Source organism: Pecten maximus, chromosome 17, assembly GCF_902652985.1.
Source record: "Pecten maximus chromosome 17, xPecMax1.1, whole genome shotgun sequence".
Classification (NCBI taxonomy): Eukaryota; Metazoa; Mollusca; class Bivalvia; order Pectinida; family Pectinidae; genus Pecten; species Pecten maximus.
In genome coordinates, this window is record NC_047031.1 from 15689201 (window position 1) to 15714282 (window position 25082).

Consider the following 25082-nt stretch of genomic DNA (forward strand, 5'->3'; position numbering starts at 1 on the left):
CTTAACAACAAAACTGAACACCCAAACCTTGACACCAAACCTTGACACCAAACCTTGACAACAAACCTTGACTCCAAACCTTGACACCAAACCTTGACACCAAACCTTGACTCCAAACCTTGACACCAAACCTTGACACCAAACCTTGACAACAAAACTGAACACCAAACCTTGACACCAAACCTTGACAACAAAACTGAACACCAAACCTTAACACCAAACCTTAACACCAAACCTTGACAACAAACCTTGACTCCAAACCTTAACACCAAACCTTGACACCAAACCTTGACTCCAAACCTTGACACCAAACCTTGACACCAAACCTTGACAACAAAACTGAACACCAAACCTTAACACCAAACCTTGACAACAAACCTTGACAACAAAACTGAACACCAAACCTTAACAAGTGCAATCGATGATTGCAAAATCTCACAGTCCACAAAATGGTAAAATGCGAAAAAGTCACGATTTGTTTTCTGCATGATATTGCTATACTATCACTCCTAGACCTCTAATGAATGTATAAACCAAATAAGAAGGGTGTGAAGTGTGTACTTTTAGACTTACAAGCTTTCAAAAAACTTACCCCAAAAACTTTAAAGTGGGTTTTGGTGCCAAAAAAGTTAAGTTTACAAAATGGTAAAATGCAAAAAAATCATAATTTTTTTCTGCATGATATTGCTATACCATCACTCCTAGACCTCTAATGAATGTATAAACCATATAGAAGGGCGACAGCATTAGCTTAAAACTAAACTTAACATCAAATATTAACACAAGAACTTAACACCATAGCTTAACACTGTGTTTTTCACGATGACGGCCATCTTGGATATCGGACCGATCTGGATAATAACAACACTTGGTCAGGACTCTTATTGGTATCGATATAGTAGTACTAGTTAGAGCACAGTCCCTTGTGTGGAACTTGAGAAGTAGTTTGAAAAGAGACAAGTTTACGCATGACACCGGATGGACGAAGCACGATGAATATAGGTCCAAACAAAACTTAAAACCAACAACTATCACTAAAACGTAACAAAATATACCAACCTTTACTTAAACTTAACAAAAAACTTCCATTAAAACTTAATACTAAAAATGAACTTAAACTAAACAAAACTTAACACCAAAACGTAACAATACTTAACACTGAAACTCAATTAATACTTAGGTACCAAATCTTTACTCCGAAACTAAACTGATCCTTAACACCGAAAAGCAAACTTTGGTGTTTTCAAAGTGAATGCCTTTCATGATATGTAATGCCTATCAGTATGTTTCTAGATTTACTCAGATCTCAATACCACGACTTTCATTATGAGAACGCTACATTCTGTACTTGACTTAGACTAAGGCGTTTGTCCTGACGGATCACCTGGTGTTTCTTCTCATTGTATATTTTCCACAGTTTCGTTGATAGCTATAATTTGTTCATATTTCCTCTTATTTTATCAATTTTGAACTTGGGTTTAGACATATCGGTATTTTCTGTTTGTTAGTGGATTATTGCAATAAGAATTAAATTTTAGGATCGCAAAACAAAACGGATGACCAGTGTCCAACATGACGACAATGTAAGATACTGGTTTGAAATGAAATATTCAAATCCTAAAAGTGGCTTCTTATGAATGATTCTACAAAGAAAATTACCCAAAATAACGGTTCTTTATTTGTTTCAAATACCAACGACTGTTAATTTGTTTGTAGTGAAACTATTAGGTGTAATGTCCAGTTTCTTTTCTGATAGAAATATACGACAACTCAAAATAGAAATAATTTTGAAGTATCATCTCAGATAACACATTCAACCGATACATTCTGATGACGTCATGGCATGAGTAAGGAGTGTTAATATCACGGCCAGGCAAGCATTAAGTGGAGACATGTATAAATCTAAGCATGGAGCTATAAATAAGTCACAAGGTCAAATGTTATCTACGAATTCTCACGTTTTAATGACAAGGTCAGCTCACTCGCTATTGGATTAAACTCGACTACGTGTATCCTGTATAGGTAAAAAAAAAAAAAAATTTTTAAATTTAATTTTAATCACTAATTTAACAAAAACAAGACAAAAATAGTGCAATATGACACGTGGTTTATTTTTAGACAGATACTGTATACATGAAACATGATCTTTTCTTTAATTAATTTATTTTGTTTTGAAACTACTTATACAGCTTCGCTTACATATTTTGTGAGTTGGACGATTGGTACGCCCGTTTTCGGGATACACTGTTGGATGTCTTCGGCAGTATACTTCAGTGAGATAGCACTATAATGTCGACATCAGTTCAGTGCCATCATAAGGAGACAACATGAATATACTGCAGTCTTCAAAAATACATACGCACTCACCACACACTTGCATCTCGTAAACAGGGGAGGTCATCCTTATATGACAGCGGGGCATTTAACTAATCCACAACTAATCCAATAACTAAAACACAAAGACAGATGTCATTTTATTGATTTGAATTCAGTAGTATTTCAATTCTTCAAAGTAAATGGAATATGCATGTATACAATACCACAGAAAATGAAAATTCTCTCCTTCAAACTACACTGAAATAAGAAACTGATAATGTTGTCGAAAGTCGTTCCTTGACGGAACCAGTATGGCGGTTAAGTCTAAGCTTTTACAAAATATTATTACTACAAGACAACAATTAATTCAGATTCGAAAACCAAAGCTTTCAAAGTGCTCTGTATTTTACCGTAAAAAAATCAAGCAACCTCAGAGCGATAGCTGGATAATGATTGTATACTTCCCTATCCGTCACTAAGGGCGACGGCTGGATAATGACTGTATACTTCCCTACCTGTCACTAAGGGCAACGACTGGATAATGACTGTATACTTCCCTACCTGTCATTAGGGCAACGACTGGATAATGACTGTATACTTCCCTATCTGTCACTAAGGGCGACGGCTGGATAATGACTGTATACTTCCCTACCTGTCACTAAGGGTGACGGCTGGATAATGATTGTATACTTCCCTACCCGTCACTAAGGGCGACGGCTGGATAATGACTGTATACTTCCCTACCCGTCACTAAGGGCGACGGCTGGATAATGACTGTATACTTCCCTACCTGTCACTAAGGGCGACGGCTGGATAATGATTGTATACTTCCCTACCCGTCACTAAGGGTGACGACTGGATAATGTACTATATACGTCCCTACCCGTCACTAAGGGCGACGACTGGATAATGATTGTATACTTCCCTACACGCCAACTCGTACTTAGTAAGTATACCGCATGCAGCTGGTATTCAACATCGGAAAAGGACAAATAATGTCCTGTATTCTCTACGAAACGCATACATATTGGACCATTTTTGAAAAGAAAGTGATCTGCCTTTTAAACCCAATATCAGAGTAATTCAATGCAATAAATTGATATAATATTGATGTTATATATAGTGAGAAAAGGTCCATTTTGTAATGGCTGAACAAAGTGTAACAGTCTGTCCATATAAACAGTAAATTATTGATGTTTTCAGAAAGTACATTTCCAGACAAATATTTTGATGGTTCTATCACAATCTGTTGGGGATTTGCTCGTTTTTTTTAATTCAACAATAATTTTCTCTAAAGATGACCCCCAAAGTGTTGTTTTCTCATCAACGTCCATATACGATATGGTCATCTTTAAAACTTCAGAGTTTGCTTTGGTTTGTTTTTGTTTAACGTCTTATTAACAGCCAGGGTCATTTAAGGACGTGCCAGGTTTAGGAGGTGGAGGAAAGCCGGAGTACCCGGAGAAAAACCACCGACCTACTGTCAGTACCTGGCAACTGCCCCACGTAGGTTTCGAACTCGCAACACAGAGGTGGAGGGCTAGTGTTAAAGTGTCGGGACACTTTAACCACTCGGCCACCGCGGCCCCTAAAACTTCAGAGCCCTTGGATGTTCAAACGTATAAAGTATACACAGACTATTAATATGATCGCGTGAGGTACAGTATTACGACTGCAGTTGGCAGTAAAAGAATAACCAAAACCTTTCTCCTCTCTTCCGGATAGCGTTAACTCCATTAGGAACCTTGATCCTCCAGGAACTGCTCTGATACTCTAATGTCAAAGTCGTGTCCGTAGAAAAGACGTGTGGGCGGAGCTCGTGTTTGATTGACAACTTCTATCAACTCCATCAACCAAAAGGTAACCATGGAAACATGATGTGGTAATGCCATTATTTTGAAAGCTCAGGTCAATGAAGGCGAGTCTTATGTTATTGTTACTTATCACGTGGTAAAAACAATAGATGTCGTCGTTGTCCATACTAGGGTAATTTATAGACGATATATATTGTGTTCTATTGTCAAATTCAATGGTTCCACCACAATCTGGAAAAAATAAAATTTCACATCAATCTGAAACTATCTATGCATTTCAGGTCAAATATTGTTTCTTTCACTTACTCCATAACACAAGTCATAGTGCCATCCAAAGAAGTAAGAAACGCAGATTTGTGATGTATTGCGCATGAAACATGGCAAACATATCGTATCGACAATAATGGATCGAACGGTCAATAATCGGGAAACGAAATAAATATCAAGATATGAGACATTGCAGCAACGTTATAGCTGAAAGCATACAGCGAAATAAAATTTGCGCCAATTGAAATTACAGTTTCTTTTGATTATAGGGATGCGGAGGCGATTCCGGAATTTGAGGCCGGTCCTCGTTTTGTATTATAGACAAAATCATCACTATTCAAAATAACGTTTTCCGTTGTTCGTATTTTACTGCCATTAAAGATTGCACCTAAAACTGTGTTGAATTATTATATAACAACTCTTCAGCAAGCCACTCAGCATATACTTGTGTTATAAATTCAGTCACGGGCTAAAATTCGAGTGCGCCAAAATGTGTACGTTTACATAACACCGAAGCTATATTTACATGCACGTGTCGTGACAACCTTTGTGGAATTGCTATCGACAGCTTCACCCAGACTTTCCATCCAAACCTCGAACGTCACTCCAGGGCGATGACGTGTATTGATGACGTAGACAAAATCATCACTATTCAAAATAACGTTATCCCAGTCTTTGTCATTTGTCACTACGCTATCACTTGAATTCGATGTTATGATGCCTTGAATCCTACTGGAGTTCTGATGCCGATAGCTAATTCTGTATCCGGTGACGTAAGCAGGGTTCCGGTTTGGCGCAGTCCATCTAACAATGATGCCATATGTTGAAGATGTAACCCGAAGACGTTCTGGGATTTCTGGAGCAGGTGCTACAATAAAAAACAAAAACAAAAAAAATCTTGCGTACAGGATATGAATTTCAAACATGAATATTTAAAAAAAATTGTACGTTCGGTGTAAACTTTGGCCCGTTTACGGTTACTGGTGTATTCATTACCCTTTATTTGGTCTATTTTGCAAATTATTTCTTACTTTAGATTTTAATTATTTCCCTGTGTGCTCGTTTCCATTCATACATGTTACAGATTCAATATTGCCCAAACCTAGACAGTTATTTTCCTCCCTTTGTTGAAACACTTCCAAACTTTGTATATATACTCACCAACAGCTTTGACAGAAAATATGAACCCGTTGTCCTGTATGTGCCCGTTAGAAGCGAACACAATCACAATATATTTTTTCTTGTATAATAATGTATTTTGTATATTTGATCCGCAATGACGAAATCCATCGATCTCCAAAAAGTCCGACTCACAACCGGTTGAGTTTTCCAATTTAAAACTTTCAATGCTCATTTTGAGCCAATACAGTTCCATAGTTGATATTATCCATTTGCATACGACATCTGGCGGATAAATATTCTGACCATTTCTAGGGGAGATAACTAGCATTGTGTCCCGATGATGTAGTGTTCTATTCCCACCGCAATCTAAAAAATAAATGAAAATAAAAAACACACAAGTATAAGCTTTACAAGGGGGCTTCCAACAACATTACTTATTTGTAAGTGGTTATAGTAAAGTTTAAAATAGATGGCTATGTTGAAGCTTGCGTAGTTATACTGATGATTTGGTGTTAAGTGCGTGAACCTGATTTTATCAATTTCTGACCATAACCAAACAACAGCGCCACCTAGCGTGCAATAGTAGAACAATGTGCGACATTCATGTATGAAAATTCGGATCGCTTTAATTTTAACAATCTATTTTATTTGAAATAAATTCCCTCGTGTTACGTCTACAAATGGTGACATCACAGACAGTAGGTAACCAATCACTGCGTATAAATAAAGCTTGCGGGCCAATCAAAGTAGACAGACTATTTATATCCTTGTGGAGTCTCCACAGTATGGCTGATACAGCGACTGATTACATAGCTACCACCCTTGGATAGTAGCAATAAAAACGTACCGATGTAGGGAAGTGAACCTCATGCAAATAGTACCCGACACAATTCAGTTGTCTTGCATGAAAATCACTTCATTTCATCAATCCATGCAATCATTGAATATACCACACAACTCTTAAGACTATTAATTAATGACGTCATAGTAACATCAATATATTTCTGTAATTTTGATGAGGTATTGAAAGCGTATTTATTTTCGCTCAAGCATGTTTGCGTCCCGACACTTTATCACTAGCCCACCACCTCTGGGTTGCGAGTTCGAAATATACGTGGGGCAGTTGCCAGGTACTGACCGTAGGCCGGTGGTTTTCTCCGGGTACTCCGGCTTTCCTCCACCTTCAAACCTGGCACGTCCTTAAATGACTATGGCTGTTAATAGGACGTTAAACAAAAACAAACCAAAGTTTTGCCACAATGTATTGCCGTTGAACCCTATATGCAGACGAGATGAAAGTGTAACAATATTGCGATCAGTATCCATTATACATTGTCCAACGGAATATATACGGCGGCGTCAGAGAGGATACGTTGTTGACACTATTACTCCCCTGGACATTCAAAATCACTATATCTGTCGCTATTTTGATCATATGCCGAATTGATTTCAGTACCCCTTTCATTCTCCGATCCGCATGGCCTTAACATACATGTACGCGTATATGTTTATGATATATATCTATATCAGACTTACATGTTCGGACGTACACTGGTTTAGAAGTATTACTCCGACCGTCTTCCGTAACAGCCATGATACTGATTGTGATCAATCTTCCTTCGTAGCCTCGAATACTTAATAAATGCTGAGTGGATGAAGCGTTCACTCTGACCTCCTGACCTTCAACATCAGGTATGACGTCATACAGTATTACGTACTCGATGATGTCATCTTCACGTGGAGGTGCCTCCCAAGTAATAAATATGTCGCTTCCCGTCAAATGGACGTGTACATTCGTCGGTGATGAGGTTGGAGGAGCTATGTATAAATCATACATAATACATCAAAATGTATTTCAGATCATATGTCAAATTCATCACAATTGTTCGCTATGTTAACACATGCTATCCACTTTCTGATATAATTTGTATTTAAAATTTTGAAAGATAAAACAAATAGAAAAAAAGATTTTCTTTAAATCCAAAATGCTTTCAGGAAACTGGACCAATACCATAACATTGACGGAAATCTGGTGCGAGTGTTCCGTAACGTCACTGTAGTTTTACTTACTTAGTTCGGTCCGATGCCACAAAAGAGAATAAGGTTCTCATGTCTGTAATTTGAAATTAGTTGTCACGAGTATGTTTAAAGTCGGAACATTCGATCATAAAATGTGTAACGGTGGATGGGGAGTTACATTTATATCATACAGACGGGTCTTCCTGTTTTAAAAGGTGAGAATGAGTTAGGGAGGTACGATGTAAGTATAGTAGGATGTCGGGTGACGGTCACTTTCTCCCTGCGATAATTTCGATTTGGAGGACGTGTACCATAATTTGGCATGATTTGGAATAGTTTATTGTTTGTTTCCAGAGACCATCACTGTTGTCATGGTCCTTAATGGACACTATTCACCAATATTTGTTATAATCAAGTGTAATATGCTACATATAGACTCCATCTATTCTGTTAAAGTGATATTGCAAGATAGTAACAAAGACATTTAAATCGTAGTAATGGAGTTAAAAATCAATTAGTGGCAGTCATAATGCCGCTTTTGTGGCAAGATGAACTTTTTCATTACCAGTTTTTGTTTTTGTGTTTTTGTTTTTGTTTAGTTACAACAAAATTATTGTGTTAACAAAACGATCAGATAACAGACAATTGCTATATAAGTTCTCTCCTGAACAAGTATCGCCGCATTTCAAGAGTCCAATCAAAATATAAAACGTGACTACTTACTATCAGATTATATAGTAAAATTGGTATTTTTCGTATAGCGACTTTCTGTTTCTATCAGAGACGGTATTATGTCATACGCCACTGCAAGACAGATAGAGAGTCAGAACCGATCATTGCTCTCGGTTGTTTTGTATGCGTTCATTGGTAAGGTAACTATTGTTGGCTTCTCCAGAAAATATTGAAGAAGCATTTAAAACCTGCATCTGTTACAACCATACTCTACTGATTGTCTTTGGAATCACCAGGGAAGAACAATTTCAGCCAATCAGACAGCTTCCGTTAGGTTGCGCGAGAGTGCAATACAATGTTTTATAAAGATGTTGTATTTATGACATTGTGGTGAATGTTATGGAATGGGATCCAGTTTTAAAGGCATGGACATATACCTGTACAACTCTTTGTTTCTAGTTCTGATCCCAAACTATATTAAAATTCAGATAACCTATATCAACCTTGGCCGATCTTTGCTCCAAAAATCAGCGTATCGAACAAAGTACCATAACTGTATATTATCAATACAAATATACAATGATGTCTCTATGTAACAGTGATTCTAAAACAAGACAAAATTAAAACATACCGACAGATTTCACCATCATCCTTAATCCAGAGTATCGCTGACTGTCCGTACGTAATTGCAACTTTATAGAATTGCTTTTCATCACAAGTGGCCTCCTATCGCCGAGTACATGTGTGATGCTCTCATTGCGATTGATCACGGAAATAATTTTCCAGGACAAGTGCATGTCATATGATCCAACAGGATCCAAATATGATATCCTCAGATAGGACTGTGGTGATGTAGAGATACTCCAGGTACAGAGCGAGTATCTTTCGATGTCCCGAGGGAAATTGGGCGATCTCAGTGTTATTGATTGTCCATCATTTATGAGAAATGACTCATTACATTCTGAAATATTTGAGAAACAGTAGGATGTCTTTATAAATTATAAGTGAATAAAGGATAAGGATTATGGACATGGTCTTGAAGCCTACCTTAAAATCGATAGAACGATGACAAAATACAAATAATGAACACTACAAAGAGAAGACCGTGCGTTCCAGAAGGGTAAACGTCTTATGCTCAGTCGACGACATAGTGTCCAGCAAAATGCTTTTGATAACTGTGACAATTAATTCTTTCGTCATTGAATATCACAAGACAAGATCGATATATATATATATATATTTGTAATTTAAGTATTACAGATAATAAAGTGCAAACTTAAATCCCCTTTATGTAATGAAAACAAAGGTTAAATTAAATGTTGATGTTGAATATAAAATGCAGTCATATAATTCTTGTCATACCTGATCGGATGATCACGGCTATTGTTCTGTTACTTTTCCAATGAGGCATGCCTAGACACAGCGAGATGTTGAAGAGTTGACCTCTGTGACCTTTCACATCAATGTCATACTTGGACTTGTTTGAAGTCACGTGACTTTCTGTTTCAACTAGAGACGGTATTATATTATACGTCACTATGTATAACAGATTTGGCGCGCTTGGATTTTCATTCGTCCACGAAACGCGGATGACGTCATCAATATTCTGTGTTGAGAAGTTAGCAGGGGGCGTAAGTGATGGTATAGCTGAAAACATCAGAGTAAGTCGACATTTAAACGTAATCGTAAAGCCGACACAAAATAAAACGAGTAAACCCACTTCGCCCAAATCATTCGGCATGCAATTCTATGTCAAATCCAGTTGGTTCCATTTGGATTTTATTTGAGATATACTAACAAAAAATAAGAATTTACCTTCAAAAGTGAAGTTGAAAATTGCACCTGTAGATCTACCGACGAACTTCACAGAGGTGACATTTGCTGTGACGTAGAACACATTTCGTGCGGTTGATGACGTTGTACACAATATTGGCTGACCCGTTATGTTTATATATGTTTGACACGAATCACTTGGTAGTATAAGTTTATTTTGTGTAACTTTGAACCACGTGCCGGCAGAGCACGTATACGTCCATTTGCATATCGTCATTGACTGATAATTTTCTGGGTAATGTGGAGACGTCAGATAGGACACTTTGCCGTCTTTTATAAACTCACTACGTCCACATGCTGTAAATGAATACATTATAAAGTAAAATGAAAAAAAATCCATATAGTTATATAGTATGACATAATATATTAATTATAAACAAAAATAAAAAACAAACTAACAAAAAAGCTCGATAAAGTATTACCCTGATGACATACTATTGGCAAATCCATTGCATAACATGTTAATTATGTGACTATTATAACACGTTAATTATGTGACTATTATAACATGTTAATTATGTGACTAATATAACATGTTAATTATGTGACTATTATAATATTTTAGATCTTACCTGAGCGAACAAATCTGGTAACCAGGTTATGATCGTCCTTATAAAGCCTAACGAGGAAGAGCATGCCGGGATACGATGACGTAGAAATATTTGTATCAGTTTTTCCACTTTCCAATTGGATGACAGAATGTGACGTAATACCCATGATTTGGTAATACACGAGATACTCGGGAACACTTGAATTGCCGTCCACATCTTCCATTGATGACCAATCTAGATGTATGTAACCAGGGTGTACCAGAGTTTGTAGAATCGGGGAGGCATCTTGTGATCTTGATGCATGTCCTATAAATCGGATTTATTATTTAGATGGTTTGTTGTTTTTCGTGGCTACACTAGCGATTTAATTTGTTTTGAACTCGAGACCGAGAGGTTAGAACAATGTTTACTATTTTTGTTTAATTTATTCAGTGAATTAATTCTTTTCGATTTTCTCACTTTCATTCCAATTCCATGGGTTATCAATCATAAATTACGCGGAGTGTTGAATTTCGCTCAGAATAGAACTTTACGCCATATTGTTTTGATCAGAAACGGGGCGTGGCATAACACGATAGATCATGTTTCTATCGCAGATTAGAACATGGTCCGTAACCAATCAAAACACGCGTTACAAACGAATCGTGTTAGAATCGTGATTATTAGATACTGCAAATTCATATCTTTTAATGAATTTCAAATACGATCGATTGATGTCAGTGAGAAATAAAATCCAGTTTAAACGTGTTAAAATATAAAACAAAATTACACTGCTTGATAACAGAACATCTTCATCAAATTCAGATTGAATATTTACATTAAGTATATGCCACTACAAAAATATGTTGCAAATGAAATTTGTAAAAAAAAATAAATATTACCTTTGTATAAAAGAACCAGACAGATATATATTTCCCAAAGATGTTGAAGCATGAAGTTACTCAGGTACGCCATGGTATGGTAATGGAGTGAAGGTACTGGTAGACCTATTATCACCTATTATCTCGAGCAGACAGCAGGTGGTGTAGTAACAGGGTCCGGGTAATGTTACACCTGGTATCTCGACATAGAGGCCATATATTGTTACATCTGGTATCTCAGTCAGGCGACAGGTGGTGGTAGGTGATGGCACGAATATCTAATACCATATAGGTCGTACAGCTGGTGGTACAAATGTAGGTGATGTCACGAATATCTAATACCATATAGGTCGTAAGGGAGATTTCTATAAATAGGTTTATATTTTTCAAATATTACTGTAAATGCCATATTTGGTCATTGTGATGAAAAGAGTGTTTCGCGTTCAAGACTATACCATTTTATGTTATATACCTACTTGGCGAACAGTATACTCATAAGAATATGTATCTTAATTATATACGCAAATGCCCTATAAATGTTAACGCATGCATTTACCATATATTGCCAAATTACACTTGTTCACGAATTGGAGGTATGCAATATATTCAGTTTGTTGTTTGCAAACTGTATGAATCTGCGTAGCGGATTCTTACAGAAGTTTGCAAACAAAATTTGTTTCATACCCCGATGAAACTAAAAAAAATTGACATCAACGCTTATAATTAATTTTTGAAAATGATTTTCTAATTTAAAACATATTTATGTACAATTTTACTGGTTTTAAATGGGATTCTTTTTCTCAAATCAATACGCAACGTCAATTGTCGTATTGTGACGTCACATTTTTCGCGCCATTCTCGGAATTTCTTTCATAGAAGAATGAAAAGAATTTTTCGACCAATCACATTTGAGTATTTACCATGAAAACAAAGAAAAATTAATTATAGAAGAATGAAAAGAATTTTTCGACCAATCACATTTGAGCATTTACCATGAAAACAAAGAAAAATTAATTATATCGATATAAACCACACAGCATACCATATATCATTTATCCAAGTTTTTCTTAGAAGTTTTAATAGCTATAAAAGTGAAAATGGCCGAAACTCTGTAAGCTACATCAAATCAGTTGTTGAACTCAACCGACTTCTTAATGAAATAAAACTGCATACTAATTTTCATCAAAATCCATACAAGTCTTGTCAGCATGTTCACACAACCAAATGATAATGATAGTTATAAATACAAATGGCCAGAGCGCTGTCACTATCCATCAAATTAGTCTCATTGTTAATAATCTGGAACCATATTTGCATTAAACAGCATATGAAGCTTCATCAAAATTCATTCATTTTTATCAAAATTATCCTATTTTACCAAGTCCAAAAGTAGACAAAGTACTGTACATAACTCTCTAAGTAACAATGGAGTCGAACAAATCTGATGAAAATCTATTCATATTAACTCTAGTGATCGTGTTCAAAAGGTCAAATTGTATTAAACTAGAGACATAGCTCTGCAAATAGTCAATGAATCGACTCAATTTTCGAACGTTTTCGACATATTATGGATGTAAGTGTAACGCAATTGCGTTCCGTTTGCTCGTTTTTGGACTCATTCCGGAAATTGTAACATCCGGTTACGTAAGATACCCGTGCTGCTGTGGGGTCCATCACTTTTCGTCCGGGTGTCAGCATGGTAAGTTGTGTTAACTTTTAATCTGTGAAATTAATTAGTAAACCGTCGCCCATCCTTTCCTAAATTTCATATTAGTTTGTCTCCTGAATAATATTTGCCACTATCGTACATGTATTTTATTTTCACATGTATTATTTCTAAGTATTTTTGATGTAGAACTTTGTTTACTTTGAGTCTCGTGCGCCGGTGTCATGTTGGAAGTCAGGTTGTTGCTTGAAGGAATTATTCCAGTGAATATTTCCGCCTCTCGGGCTGTTTCTTTACCGGTTAAGTAGATACGGGAGAAAAGACATGTGGTTAGCAAATGTTGTATTGTGACCAGAAATGTCACGTGCTTGAGACTCGGGGTAGAACAGATTTATTTTATATATATTTTCATTTCCAATTGTTTATGTAAAACCGTCACTGTGCCTCGCGGGTATTTTTTTTTTGTACTTTGTTATTTTTACAAATGTTAATTAATTGTTGAACTTGATATTAGGAGTCTCTTTTCATTCTCACCAGTTTATTAAATATCGTTTATAGCTTCGTAATTCATTTGTATTTGGAATCTGCAAGCGAAAGCGGCAGTCGAACCCTGGGCAAAAACTTGGTAGCAGTCCGACACACGTGGCGCCCCTGTGGTACACTTGCTGCGCGTTACATTAGTCTTCATACTAGACATTATGAAAAATTCGTCCACATTTGCTCAAGTTATCGTGTCCATTAGGTCCAATGGCAATGAAACAACGAAGAGCCATATCACTGTAAGTTACGGTTTAATCAGCCCGATTGTCAACCTTAACCAAGATCTCACTAATATACTCAGTTATCATGTGCATACGGTACGATGGCAATACAACTACGAAGGGCCATAACTTTGATATTAAGGGGAATCGGCCCGATTATCGAATTAATCAAAAATTTTATAGATATCAGGCTGGATAATAAGTAAATTCCATTCATATTTTACTCAAGTTATCATAAATTCAAAGTCAAATGGCAATGCAACTACGAAGGGCAATGGCTGTAAATAACAATTGAATAGCCTTCTTGTTGACCTCATCAAAGATAGTATTGATAAAGAGTTGCAGACCAAGTTTTATGAAAATCCGTTAAAAATTGACTCAAGTTATTATCGTGTACACAAGGTCAATACGACTACGAAGGCCCATAACTCTGTAAGAAACAGTTGAATCGGCCCGATTGTGAAACTCATCTAAGATCGTATTAATATAAGGCTGCAGACAAACCTTCATGGAAATCCGTTCATATTTACTCAAGCTATCGTGTACAAAAGGTCCAATGGCAATGCAACTACAAAGGGCCATAACTCAGTAAGGTAAAGTTGTATACAGTTGATCCGTTAATATTGACTTAAGTAATCGTGTGCACATGGAAAACTTGAGCACGACTCATGACGACAGACAAAAGGTCATTGCAATATAATATAGGTCACCTATTAATATTGAGTCATTTAATAATGTACATTTCGTCCACACTGGATATAAAAGCCCGTACAGAAACATTTTCGTTCCAGTAAATCACCTGCTGTGTGACTGTGTGTGCCGATAACTGTTCTTGTTCTGTGTCGACAGACGGTATTTATCAATATTGCGAGTTTGAAATAACAGGGTATAGCCAGTCGCAAACGAAATAAAAGGCTTGTGTTTGTACTCTTTTACTTGTGTTTGTAGTGTTTTATTGTGTTAATGAATAGGTACCGATTTACTTCACGTAGATATCAGGAGGGTTTTCTTGAGCGTGTTATAATAATGCCTTTAATAATTCAACTGTGTCAATCGTAAGGCAACAGACGACTACTATTTGAAGTACACCCAACAATTACCGTACATGTATGTCTGAAATAAACCGGTTTACAAAATAAAATAGTGTTGGCGGCCTCCGACAGACAATCCGTGTTCAGAGCCGTTAAGATAATTGCCCTAACATATACCTAACTGAATGATTAAATCCGTGTTATTATCGACTGCTGTATAGACAGGTACGATCCTACAGTCGCACACATTTGTTCAGTTTCCAACTTCGAGGTAGGCATGACGGTCCACACTAACAGGCAGAGAAATTTGTAACATTTTTCATTTGGTGTTTTACTCAAAACATATCATGTTTCATAACATGAATCAAAATTTAGATAAACATCTGAACAGTTCAATTACAAATAGCAGAAAAAAAACCCAGGTATTTAGATATGTGTTTACAAAGTAGTTATGGTAAACAAACGCATCTATAATAGAGGCTTGTCTGGGAGAAATATGTCATGACGTAAATGTTTTCTTTTCAAGGTTTACAAGTTCAGATATTAAGTATACATGTAAAAGACTTTAAGGCGTAAATTAAGTGATCAGTGAAGATTGACGACGGATATAAAAGTAATTAAGAAATTATGTATCTACCTTGAACAATGGAATGCTGGTCACTATATGTTATTTCATTTCCATACTGTATCAACGCAAACACGAAAAGATAATGCAAAATGATGCATTGAATGTAACTACATGAAAAGCTTTGTACATTTAAAAATAAACACAGCCACGAGAAATGCATTAATTGCAGTTAATTATAAAACTATCAATCCCGTCTCATGGAATATTACAAGACAATACGAATGAAATACTTAGTATATCAACATTTGATAGATATTTAGCTAGATGCCATTAAAATTTTAAATCAATATTACAATTTTAATATGTTAACCAAATCACTATCTCTGAGAGGCATTGGCTATCACCAACATCTTTACTCAAACCTTTGTTTCCAAGACAACATAACACTCAACCTCTCATATTCATTTGAATTGTTAGTCAGACAATTAAGTAGTCGCCATGCACATATCAGTATTGTCAGTAGGATATGAGTGGTTTCCTACAAGGTGTCTACGGCAGTATGATTCGGTGAGGTAGCACTATAATGTCGGCGTCATTTCATCGCAAGGAGACCGCCACGAAGTTCTAGATAGAGAGTCGTTTCATTGTCCCCTTCTAGCCCTGCCCCTCAGACCCCGGGGTTCAAATAAAACCCAACACGTGTACAGTTTAGAATCCACACAACATAGGAATGCTTTCAGTCATATAAGTTGAGAAGGCATCGTTATTAGAAATTATTTTGACGACGTTCGACCGAGGAAGTACGGACGAGACAAATTGACATGGTATAGACTTACCTTTGGACAAGAGAACTAAAGATTATAATGTCAACGACAGTTACATGTAAGGTTTTTATTATGTGCTGATCGTTATTGAAATATAACTCTATAAATAAAACTTACACATGGATATATAAATTTAAGCAAAGAACATGTTTATCAATCTGTTACGTAGTAAACGTAGAAATGTAACGGTTGGTTTTAATCAGATTGCATATTCAACATATTTATTCCATTGTTGCCAGTAAATATACATATATATGTACAGAGGATATTGAATGGTTTCCCGTTTTATATAACATATTTTTCATGAGTAGGACAGAATATCTATATTTGCACGAGCACGAGTGAAAATATCGAAATATTCCATCCTACAAGTGAAATATATGTTATAGTCAACGGGAAATCATTCAGTTTTCTCTTTATTGCATTTTAAATACTTAAAAACAAAATTTAAAAATTACTGAAAAATAAATAGCGACAAAATATACGGGAATCAGTAACATAATTAATTTTGTTTGGAAAAATCTGCAGGTTTCAATTAAATGAATACAAAGGTTCGCTCTGATTGGTCAAAAACGAAAAAATTACATTTTCACTGCAAAATTTATTTTTTCCGTGCAAAATCTTATATTTTCACTGCTCATCGCTGACGTGAAATTTTAAGTTTTATTAGTTTGGTTAATTTCTATATTTCGCTAGCAAAAAAAATATAGAAAGAAAATTATCAAACTAATAAAACTTATACTTTCGCTGCAGCGATGAGTAGTGAAAATATAGTGAAAATATAAGATTCTGCAGTAAACGTATACGTTTTTCGTGTTTGACCAATCAGCGCGAACGTTTGAATTACCTCATTGAAACATGGCGATTTTTCCAATTAACGCGAAGATAGATCAATTGGTTATTTTGCTGTATGTCTGAAATATTCATTCTAGGTTTTAACAAAATACTCACTTGACGTTAGCTATTCATGCACATATTCTCCTATAACAGCAGAAAACGCTTAAATTACGTCAGTGTAGGAATACGTTATTAATTTAATTGCAAAATACTGTATCATCGTCCTCGTTGTGTATCCTGCAACAATACACGAATCATCGTTAATTATTTCTCTTAAATAACGTATCTATAAATACAACCGTCGAATGACCCTTTCTCTACTTGTCTTACTCTTCTCGCTCTCAGTCAATTGAAGACCAGAAGAACCTACATAATGAAGCTGAGAAAGATCCATCATGAGCTCTCTATGAAATTGAGACAGTAAAATCCAACTAATACAAGAGGAATTTAAATGACATTCAAGAAATATCCATGAAGAATTTAAAATTGAAAATGCACGGGTCAAGTGGAACTAAGAGTTGAAATTTGAAAAGAATGAAGATCTTTCAGGGAAATAGCGGCCAAAAACTTCAATTGTCAAAATGTCACAATTATGTACCATGGGAAATCTACAGGTGAAGTCTGAGACAGATCAATGGAGTCATTTCTGTAAAATAGCAATGAAAACAACTTCAACTGTCGAAATTCATAATGTCAATCTTCGGTCATATTCTTTTCTAAACTGTCTGAAAATAGAACATGTACACCTACAGACCATGGAGAACCTTCAGATGAAATCGTAGAAAAATCCACGAAAACGTTCTTAAAAATGGCCACAAGAATTACCTACGAGCGGGTGGACGGATACGTGACGGATGCCCGAAGAAGAGCGATTCGATCCCCCCGATTTATCAGAGGGTGGACGAAAAGTATATATATATATATCTGTAAATAGCATACAGATACGAACATAACATGTATAAATATATGTCTTTGAATATAACATATCTATAAATACATGTATGAAATATCTTTAAATATAGCATATATATTTATATAAACATATCTATGAATAAAACATATCAATAAATCTATATATTTGTAAATACATATCTATAAATACAGTATTTGTGTTAATACACCAATATTTCATCTATCAATATAGAAGTAATTCAAATGTAACATATATCTATAAATATATCTCTCAATACAAGTAGATTTTAACACAACATACCTATACATTTGTGTTTACAATATATAGTTATTCAATTAATATAATATCTCTACGAAAGAGTTTACAACCCTTATCTGTAAAGGGACTAATAACATTATACCTTCCTCGGTTCGTGTGTTGATATTGATAAAAGGTATGGTTTTTTGTTCTGAATTGTAAATGTGAATGACACAAATCGAACAGATAGCAAACTACAGATATAACACGAGGATTTGTTGTTCTTTTCCTGTTACACGATCTTATTAGTCTTATTAGTCTGAATTAGCTAACCTACACATACAAATGTCCGAACTCTTCACGAGCATATAATGGACACTTTCTAGTCAGATACAGTATCTGATTTGTTTCATGTAATTTGAAGCGCATTGCCATAAGACGTAATGTCAAATACTTGAGTCAACTTTAACCCTAAAGTACACAACACCAAATCTACTGACCACTATTAAACCGATCAAATAATTCGAATAGTGTGACATCGGGTTCATAGTCCTTTACAGTATCTTTCACGAAGGGCATTCGCAGCATTCATGTAATCAAGATCCACCTCCTTCATTCCTTGAAGAATTCCCCTGATAGTAGCATCTTCAAGTTTGCTCCAGGTCAGGAGGAGGTCAAAAATGATTTTCGCTACACCAGTGTTCGATGCTTTATGTGATTTTATGGTAGACGAATTTAATCCAAGGAAAATGAAAAAAAGTTCACACTCCGCAGGGATGTAATGGTGGCTTAAAAAAGCCAGCATGTTTTCAGTGGGTTGTGAATCGAGGATATCATCAGGGAGTCTGTAATCTGGAAAAAAATGGATGTCATTTAAAGGAAAACAAGAACAGAACAATCACGATGAAACGTATTTAGAGTTGAGGTTACAGAGTGTGATACTATTTAACGTTCTGGTATAACTGAACAGTATTGGACATACAGTAAAATTCAGCGCATTCGGTTCTAAGCGAATTCATGCGTTGCGCTTTAATTTTAACCGGATGATATATGTAACATTCACGGTTCACTCTTCATTTTAACACACGGTGTTATATTTTTTAGGTTGACAAACGAACGATCACTGTATAATTTTCACAATAAACTTTCATTGTAATATGCACTCCAACTCAAATCGAATATATCACACCATGCCCATTGCCTTGTATTCAATCCAAATTATGAGGATATGTTTAAAGATAAACCAATACGTATGCCATCGTTTGGAAATCGCATTTTTTCAGAAACTGTTAAAGTCGACACAAACGTATTTCTTTGACAAATGGAAATTTCTCCATTCTATAAATCAACAAAAAATTATCGTTCTAGTCATAAGTAGCGGCAACTATGACTACGACAAATGCAGCCTTGAGATGACGGATTCCAAATGATGCTTCAATATTCTATGCAGAAGCCCATCCTGCATCTTCGAACATGTAAAAACTCAATCTATAACAATATATCTATTTTGACTCTCTATCATCTGTCTTACAGTCTTACCAACATACATCTGGATAGTGCCTTACCACGAAAATGACAAATTTTACTACATAACATTGCCTCAAATTGTTATATTATATTTTGCTAGGTTCTAGGACATGCCGGAATACCTGGTAATGAAAAAGCAGACCGCGCCGCAAAAGCGGCATCATCACTCCCACCAACTGATTTTAAACTTCATTTTACCGATTGTAAACAATTTGTTGCTATTTTCGCCTTTCACAGAGTCAGTTTGTTGATAAAAATTACACCCGATTAAAGCAAGCATCGGTGAAAGGTCTCCTTACTTCAGAGGCAATCGCCGAGGTGAAGTTGTCCGTGTACGTCTTCAGATAGGTCATACATAACTAACGTACTCCTACTTACTGAGTCGCAAGGACCAGCCTATATATGTGTATAGCATTTTATGACAGTTAAAGTTTTTGTTCAATCGCAGCGATGTACATCCTACCCGAGAATTTTTTCAACAGCATGGCAAGTCTAGAAATCATGTTCAAACCTGTTAGCGTATACAGAAGTATGAAATATCTGAAAGCCGTTGATCTCTATCACAAGGTTTTGGGTTCTGTCCCCTGGCCGAGACATACCAGGGTCTTTAAAAATTGTAGTTGCTCCTCCCGCTTAGCGCTCAGCATATTAGGAGTGAGACGACTGGTTCACCCGTTGTCAGTATAATGTGACCGGGTGGATCGTCCTGCTTGGTGTCTTCGGTAGTATGCTCCACTGAGGTAACACTATAAATCGGCAAAAGTTCCGGCCTACCACAAGGAGACTTCACACAAACATACCGTAGCCCCCAAAAACACACATAGGCACTCACCACACGCATGCATGTCGCACGCAAGGGAGGCCGTCCTTAAATGACCTTAGCTGTTAATAGGACGTTAAACAAAATAAACCAAACTAACATCAACATCACTGGATGATACTTTTACCTTTGACTGACAGATCCCCTAGCATTAACATGCTGAAACGCTATGAAGTAACATGGTCAAGTTTCAACATCCTTCCTTTCTTAAGTGGGAATAATTTTCAAGGGACGTATTACAAAATTGAAGAAAAGTCTCTTCGCTAATATTTTGCCCTTTAGTAAAAAAAATGCCTTCGATGGCATTGTATGTTTTGTATGTTTTAGGAACGTTGATGAATCCATGTCCTGATGGCACCTTAAGACATTTTATTGAATATCATACTCATTGAAGTATTCCCTCTTTGTTGTGCCATTCATGTCGAGAGCAGAATTATTCAAGTTGGACTTTACGCAAATCAACGAAAAAACTAAAGCTTGCCCTGCGTACACGAAGGCAATGGAAGCTTCCCCTAGTCAAGTAACACATTAAGAAATGTAACAAAACTCACCCGTGCCCGATTTCCATTTGGTCTGTAAAGAGATATGAAAATTCGACAGTGAAATACATTGTGACGATGTTGTATATATGAATTGTTTACTTTCTGAATACGTGTCTAGAGTAATGAATATATTATTCGAGGCTCATCCAGCCGGAAATGAATATTCGGGAGGATTCAAATTCCTCACTTTTTAAGGAGTTTTATAACTACATGTAACTTTGAAGTAGTGTATAATGTCTATAGATAACTTGAGTCATTAGTGCCCAACAACAAGAGACTTGAATAACGTTCTTACATAAACTAAAACTTAAAATATAGTTACCCTTATCTAATCTTTCCTGGTTCTTCTTAATTACTAGAAGTGATACCAATTTACATTACCGAGAGGCCAATTTGGCGTCACCCCTTTACCTCTTACTAATATCATATTCAAAGGCATGTGACTATTTTTCTTACTTTCACTAGTAGCCGTTTTTATGTTTAAAGATTAAAGAGTTTTTTATAATCTTTATTACACTACCGTACTTTGGGATATTTTGGATGTGGCTATATTTTGGTTAATTTGGCGCCTGGGGTGAATGAGCCAAAATTAAACACGCCAAAATTTCACGAAATCAATTGTCGGAAGATAGTAACCGTCTTCCCGTTCATTTACTACATAGCCGTTACTCGCTTCCGCGATCTTTGTTGATGTCTATTGGAATGTAGCTTTTTTTTTTATAAAAATGCGCCAATAAAGGTATGTCTTCATGTAACTGTGTCATACATTTCATTCGGGTTGTATCATATTGATTGTTTTATTAGCTGAGTTCAAGGATAAGTCGCGTCGCGATTGATCGATTAACTTGTGTAGCTTACAAAGCGAATATACTGCATGTTTTCCTGTGCAGCCAGGTGAGACGAAATACAAAAGGTTTATACAGTATACCGATATGTTCTCAGAAAATACATATTCAAACGAAGGCTATATCTCAGGTAGGTGATCGAGTCCTGCCACCTAGCCACAGAGCTTTTAATCCCTGTGTACACGTATCCACACGACACGGCTTCTAAATATGTAGACTTTCGTAGCGTAATGAACAAAACATCAATTACATAATTACAGGCAAGTGCCAAAATTTAACACACTTGATGGTAAACGCCCAAATTTGACGCACCAATATTTAACCACCATATTTTGAACAAAAAAGGCCAAAATATCCCAAAGTACGGTAACTGAATACTATTTATAAAACAAATACTTATTCTCCAATTCGGTGGCATTGCATTGACCATTTAAAATTAACTAATGCGCTAAAATAAATTTGAGCTTTTTTAATATACTTGTTTTCTTACTTTTGTCGGTTCCATCCAAGACTCTGCTTCCGAACTTTGGAGCCAATGTGTATCATCCGACGAGCTTTCGCTTTCGCAGCAAAGCACTCGCTTTTCCCTTCTGATGTCCGACAACGGAACCGGACAGGTATCGCTGCAAATTTCGTGTTTACAATGTAAACACAGTTCATATACGAGGTTCCCGTGCTGAAACTGCGTAAAAATCTGTTTTAAAATATCGCTTAATAATGATCGTACAAATGAACGTTTCCTTGTGAAATCTGTCTCGCCGTTCTTGTTGATAAGAGTACAGCTAACAACGGCTCCGGTACAGCTCATTAAAAGATCGCACGCTCGGCTTATCATAAAACATGCAGATCCTCTTTGCACAAGATTTTGTTTTTCTTTATTCTTTTTAGATTTAAGGCCTGATGAAAGACATACCGCTAACAGTTTGTCATAGATTGCAGGAGGGAGTTTTGATTTGAATACAAAGCACAAGGTTTTAGATGCAACTGCATGTTGATGGGATAGTACGTCCATGAAGAGTGCAGCATCTCTCGGCGGAAGCAAACTTGGAACTATCCATGTACGATTCTCTGTCTTCTCTGTCACGGCAACCAGCAGATGCAAGCGCTGCATAATCTCAATAAGAATATCTTGATGGTCCCGGTATCTTCCCCAGAGCCTTTCCAGTAATCCCAAAGTCAGAATGCCAGATTTATGAAATTGTCTGATATGTAGATTTGTACTATCATCTTCGTGCGTGTCTATAAATCTAATTGCTTTGATAATACAACGAAGTGCATCAACTATCCATTGAGGATGTGTGACTACGAAAGGTTCCTGATCATCATCACCCTCTGCTTCATTTTCAAAAAACAGAATGTTTCCCGTCAAATGCATGTATCTGTAGTAAACAAATAGACAATGGAATGTGTTACATATCTTTTCATTGTGCAATAAACATTTACATATACACTTATTTCAGTGTAAAATGGTAAAAATGAATAAACAATTAACTACACTACATCATGCACCCATTTCGTGAAATAAGGATAAATCAGTTATTGTTGCTAGCGTTACCTGGTGATAACTTTGAGGCAATAGAAGTAAAATAAAATCATTCAAAGTGATATAAAAATTGTCCCATAGGACATATTTTTATAATTTTCACAACGGATCACTAACGGTCATCAAACATATATGCAGATGATAAAGCTAGAGTGAGATAGTTTCATCAAAGACCTTATTTTCCTCTCTTCTGTCATGGACTTTTGTTTACGTTTTGTGTCCTTGTTTTTGGTTTGAAATAAAATTGGAAGGTTCTTAAATAACCTGCCAAATGACTCGAGAATATTTTTATTTCCAGTTTATTTTGCCCTATGATCATGAATCATTATATCACGAAAATAAACAATGCTTAATGTATACGGCCAATCAGTCGCGTCATTTAAAACTTGATGGTAAATAAACAAAATTTTCTTTCAGCTATCCCCAATCGGACATGAAAAGGTATGCGAGTCACTTGCTCGACCACGTTGGTTATCTGAGCTTACTACAGATTTTTTCCAACAACATGTGATAAGTGATTTGAATACGTTTTTATATCTGATGTGCAGTTTTTGTGAAATAAAAGAAGTTGTTAAACATACGACATTGCAACGAAATTTTTGGCTCTCAATCGACAAAGGCAAACTACAATGATATATATATTTACACTGAAACCTTTCAAAAAGTGTCTGGAGAATAAGACCAGGTAACCGGGAGACGGAGCGTTTTCTATGTCACTGACAACACCCGTCAAATCTAACTCCAATTCGGATTAAATCACATTCTCCAACTAACAGCTAGGCTTGTGACAACAAAACTGCAAGGCATATCAACAAGTATCGAACACGTCTAAATTCATATCGCAGAAGAAAATTTGGACAATGATATCGTGTCAACGAAGAAATATTTCCGTGATTTTTATTTTTTTTTTTTCAAATTAAAAGAATATATATTATGTACACAAAATGTACGTCGTAGTGTATATCGCCGATTCCATTCAGTAAACATTATTATATTACCTCAAACAGCATTTTAGTTCCCCTGAGTCACCAACGGAAACTTCGTTCCTTTTGTCAATATCTCTGACTTCAGAAAATTTGATGATGTATTGATTCTGTTGTTTCAGCATTCGTAGATCCATATCGAGGCTCACCCAAGTAGCTGGTATCGGCCTGTTCCAATTTTGTTGACATGGTGCCAGTTTCACTATCCCGTCCCTGATTCGCTGGATAGCAGGGTCGTCTTTGCTTGTGTTGTCTATGAAATATAGTTGACAGTCGCTAGAAGTGTCCTCCATTAAGTCAAACAGTTTGAATTTGCATTCCTTCCTCTCTTGCTTCTGAAAAACAATGGTAATATTCAAAGCATAAAAAGGTCATGGATAGAGGAGATACATGTGTCAGAACTAAATATCAATTCGAGTGCGGAAAAGGTTATTCAAATTCGAATCAAATCAACAAAGGGACATTGACCCATAGCAATGGAGAATATGGGAAAATGGCAACACTGCAATTCTTACTCGAAATCGTTATTAT

General features: G+C 36.0%; 2 protein-coding genes across 2 annotated transcripts; both read right to left on the reverse strand.

Moving 5' to 3' along the window:
• Window positions 1-3821: 3821 nt before the first annotated feature.
• Window positions 3822-11554, reverse strand: LOC117314954. The gene is made up of 9 exons (XM_033869060.1): window positions 11476-11554; window positions 10616-10900; window positions 10026-10340; window positions 9573-9857; window positions 8842-9171; window positions 7056-7337; window positions 5559-5885; window positions 4924-5265; window positions 3822-4361 (listed from the first exon to the last, which is right to left on the reverse strand). The coding sequence occupies exons 1-9, from the start codon at window positions 11546-11548 to the stop codon at window positions 4096-4098; spliced, it is 2505 nt and encodes an 834-aa protein (XP_033724951.1). The 5' UTR covers window positions 11549-11554; the 3' UTR covers window positions 3822-4095.
• A 6656-nt stretch (window positions 11555-18210) lies between these two features.
• On the reverse strand, window positions 18211-24858 carry LOC117314965. The gene is made up of 4 exons (XM_033869079.1): window positions 24567-24858; window positions 22516-23404; window positions 21190-21211; window positions 18211-19143 (listed from the first exon to the last, which is right to left on the reverse strand). The coding sequence occupies exons 1-4, from the start codon at window positions 24842-24844 to the stop codon at window positions 18836-18838; spliced, it is 1497 nt and encodes a 498-aa protein (XP_033724970.1). The 5' UTR covers window positions 24845-24858; the 3' UTR covers window positions 18211-18835.
• Between the last annotated feature and the right edge of the window lie 224 nt (window positions 24859-25082).

Coding starts and splice junctions, on each gene's coding strand:
- LOC117314965 (XM_033869079.1), bottom strand. CDS start 24,844: ATGGAGGACACTTCTAGCGACTGTCAACTATATTTCATAGACAACACA. Junction 21,212..22,515: donor CTTGGATGGAACCGACAAAA/GTAAGAAAACAA, acceptor ATCTCTTTACAG/ACCAAATGGAAATCGGGCAC. Junction 19,144..21,189: donor CAAATGGAAATCGGGCACGG/GTGAGTTTTGTT, acceptor ATTTTTTTCCAG/ATTACAGACTCCCTGATGAT.
- LOC117314954 (XM_033869060.1), bottom strand. CDS start 11,548: ATGGCGTACCTGAGTAACTTCATGCTTCAACATCTTTGGGAAATATAT. Junction 10,341..10,615: donor TACCAGATTTGTTCGCTCAG/GTAAGATCTAAA, acceptor ATTCATTTACAG/CATGTGGACGTAGTGAGTTT. Junction 5,886..7,055: donor ACCAGTGTACGTCCGAACAT/GTAAGTCTGATA, acceptor TTTATTTTTTAG/ATTGCGGTGGGAATAGAACA.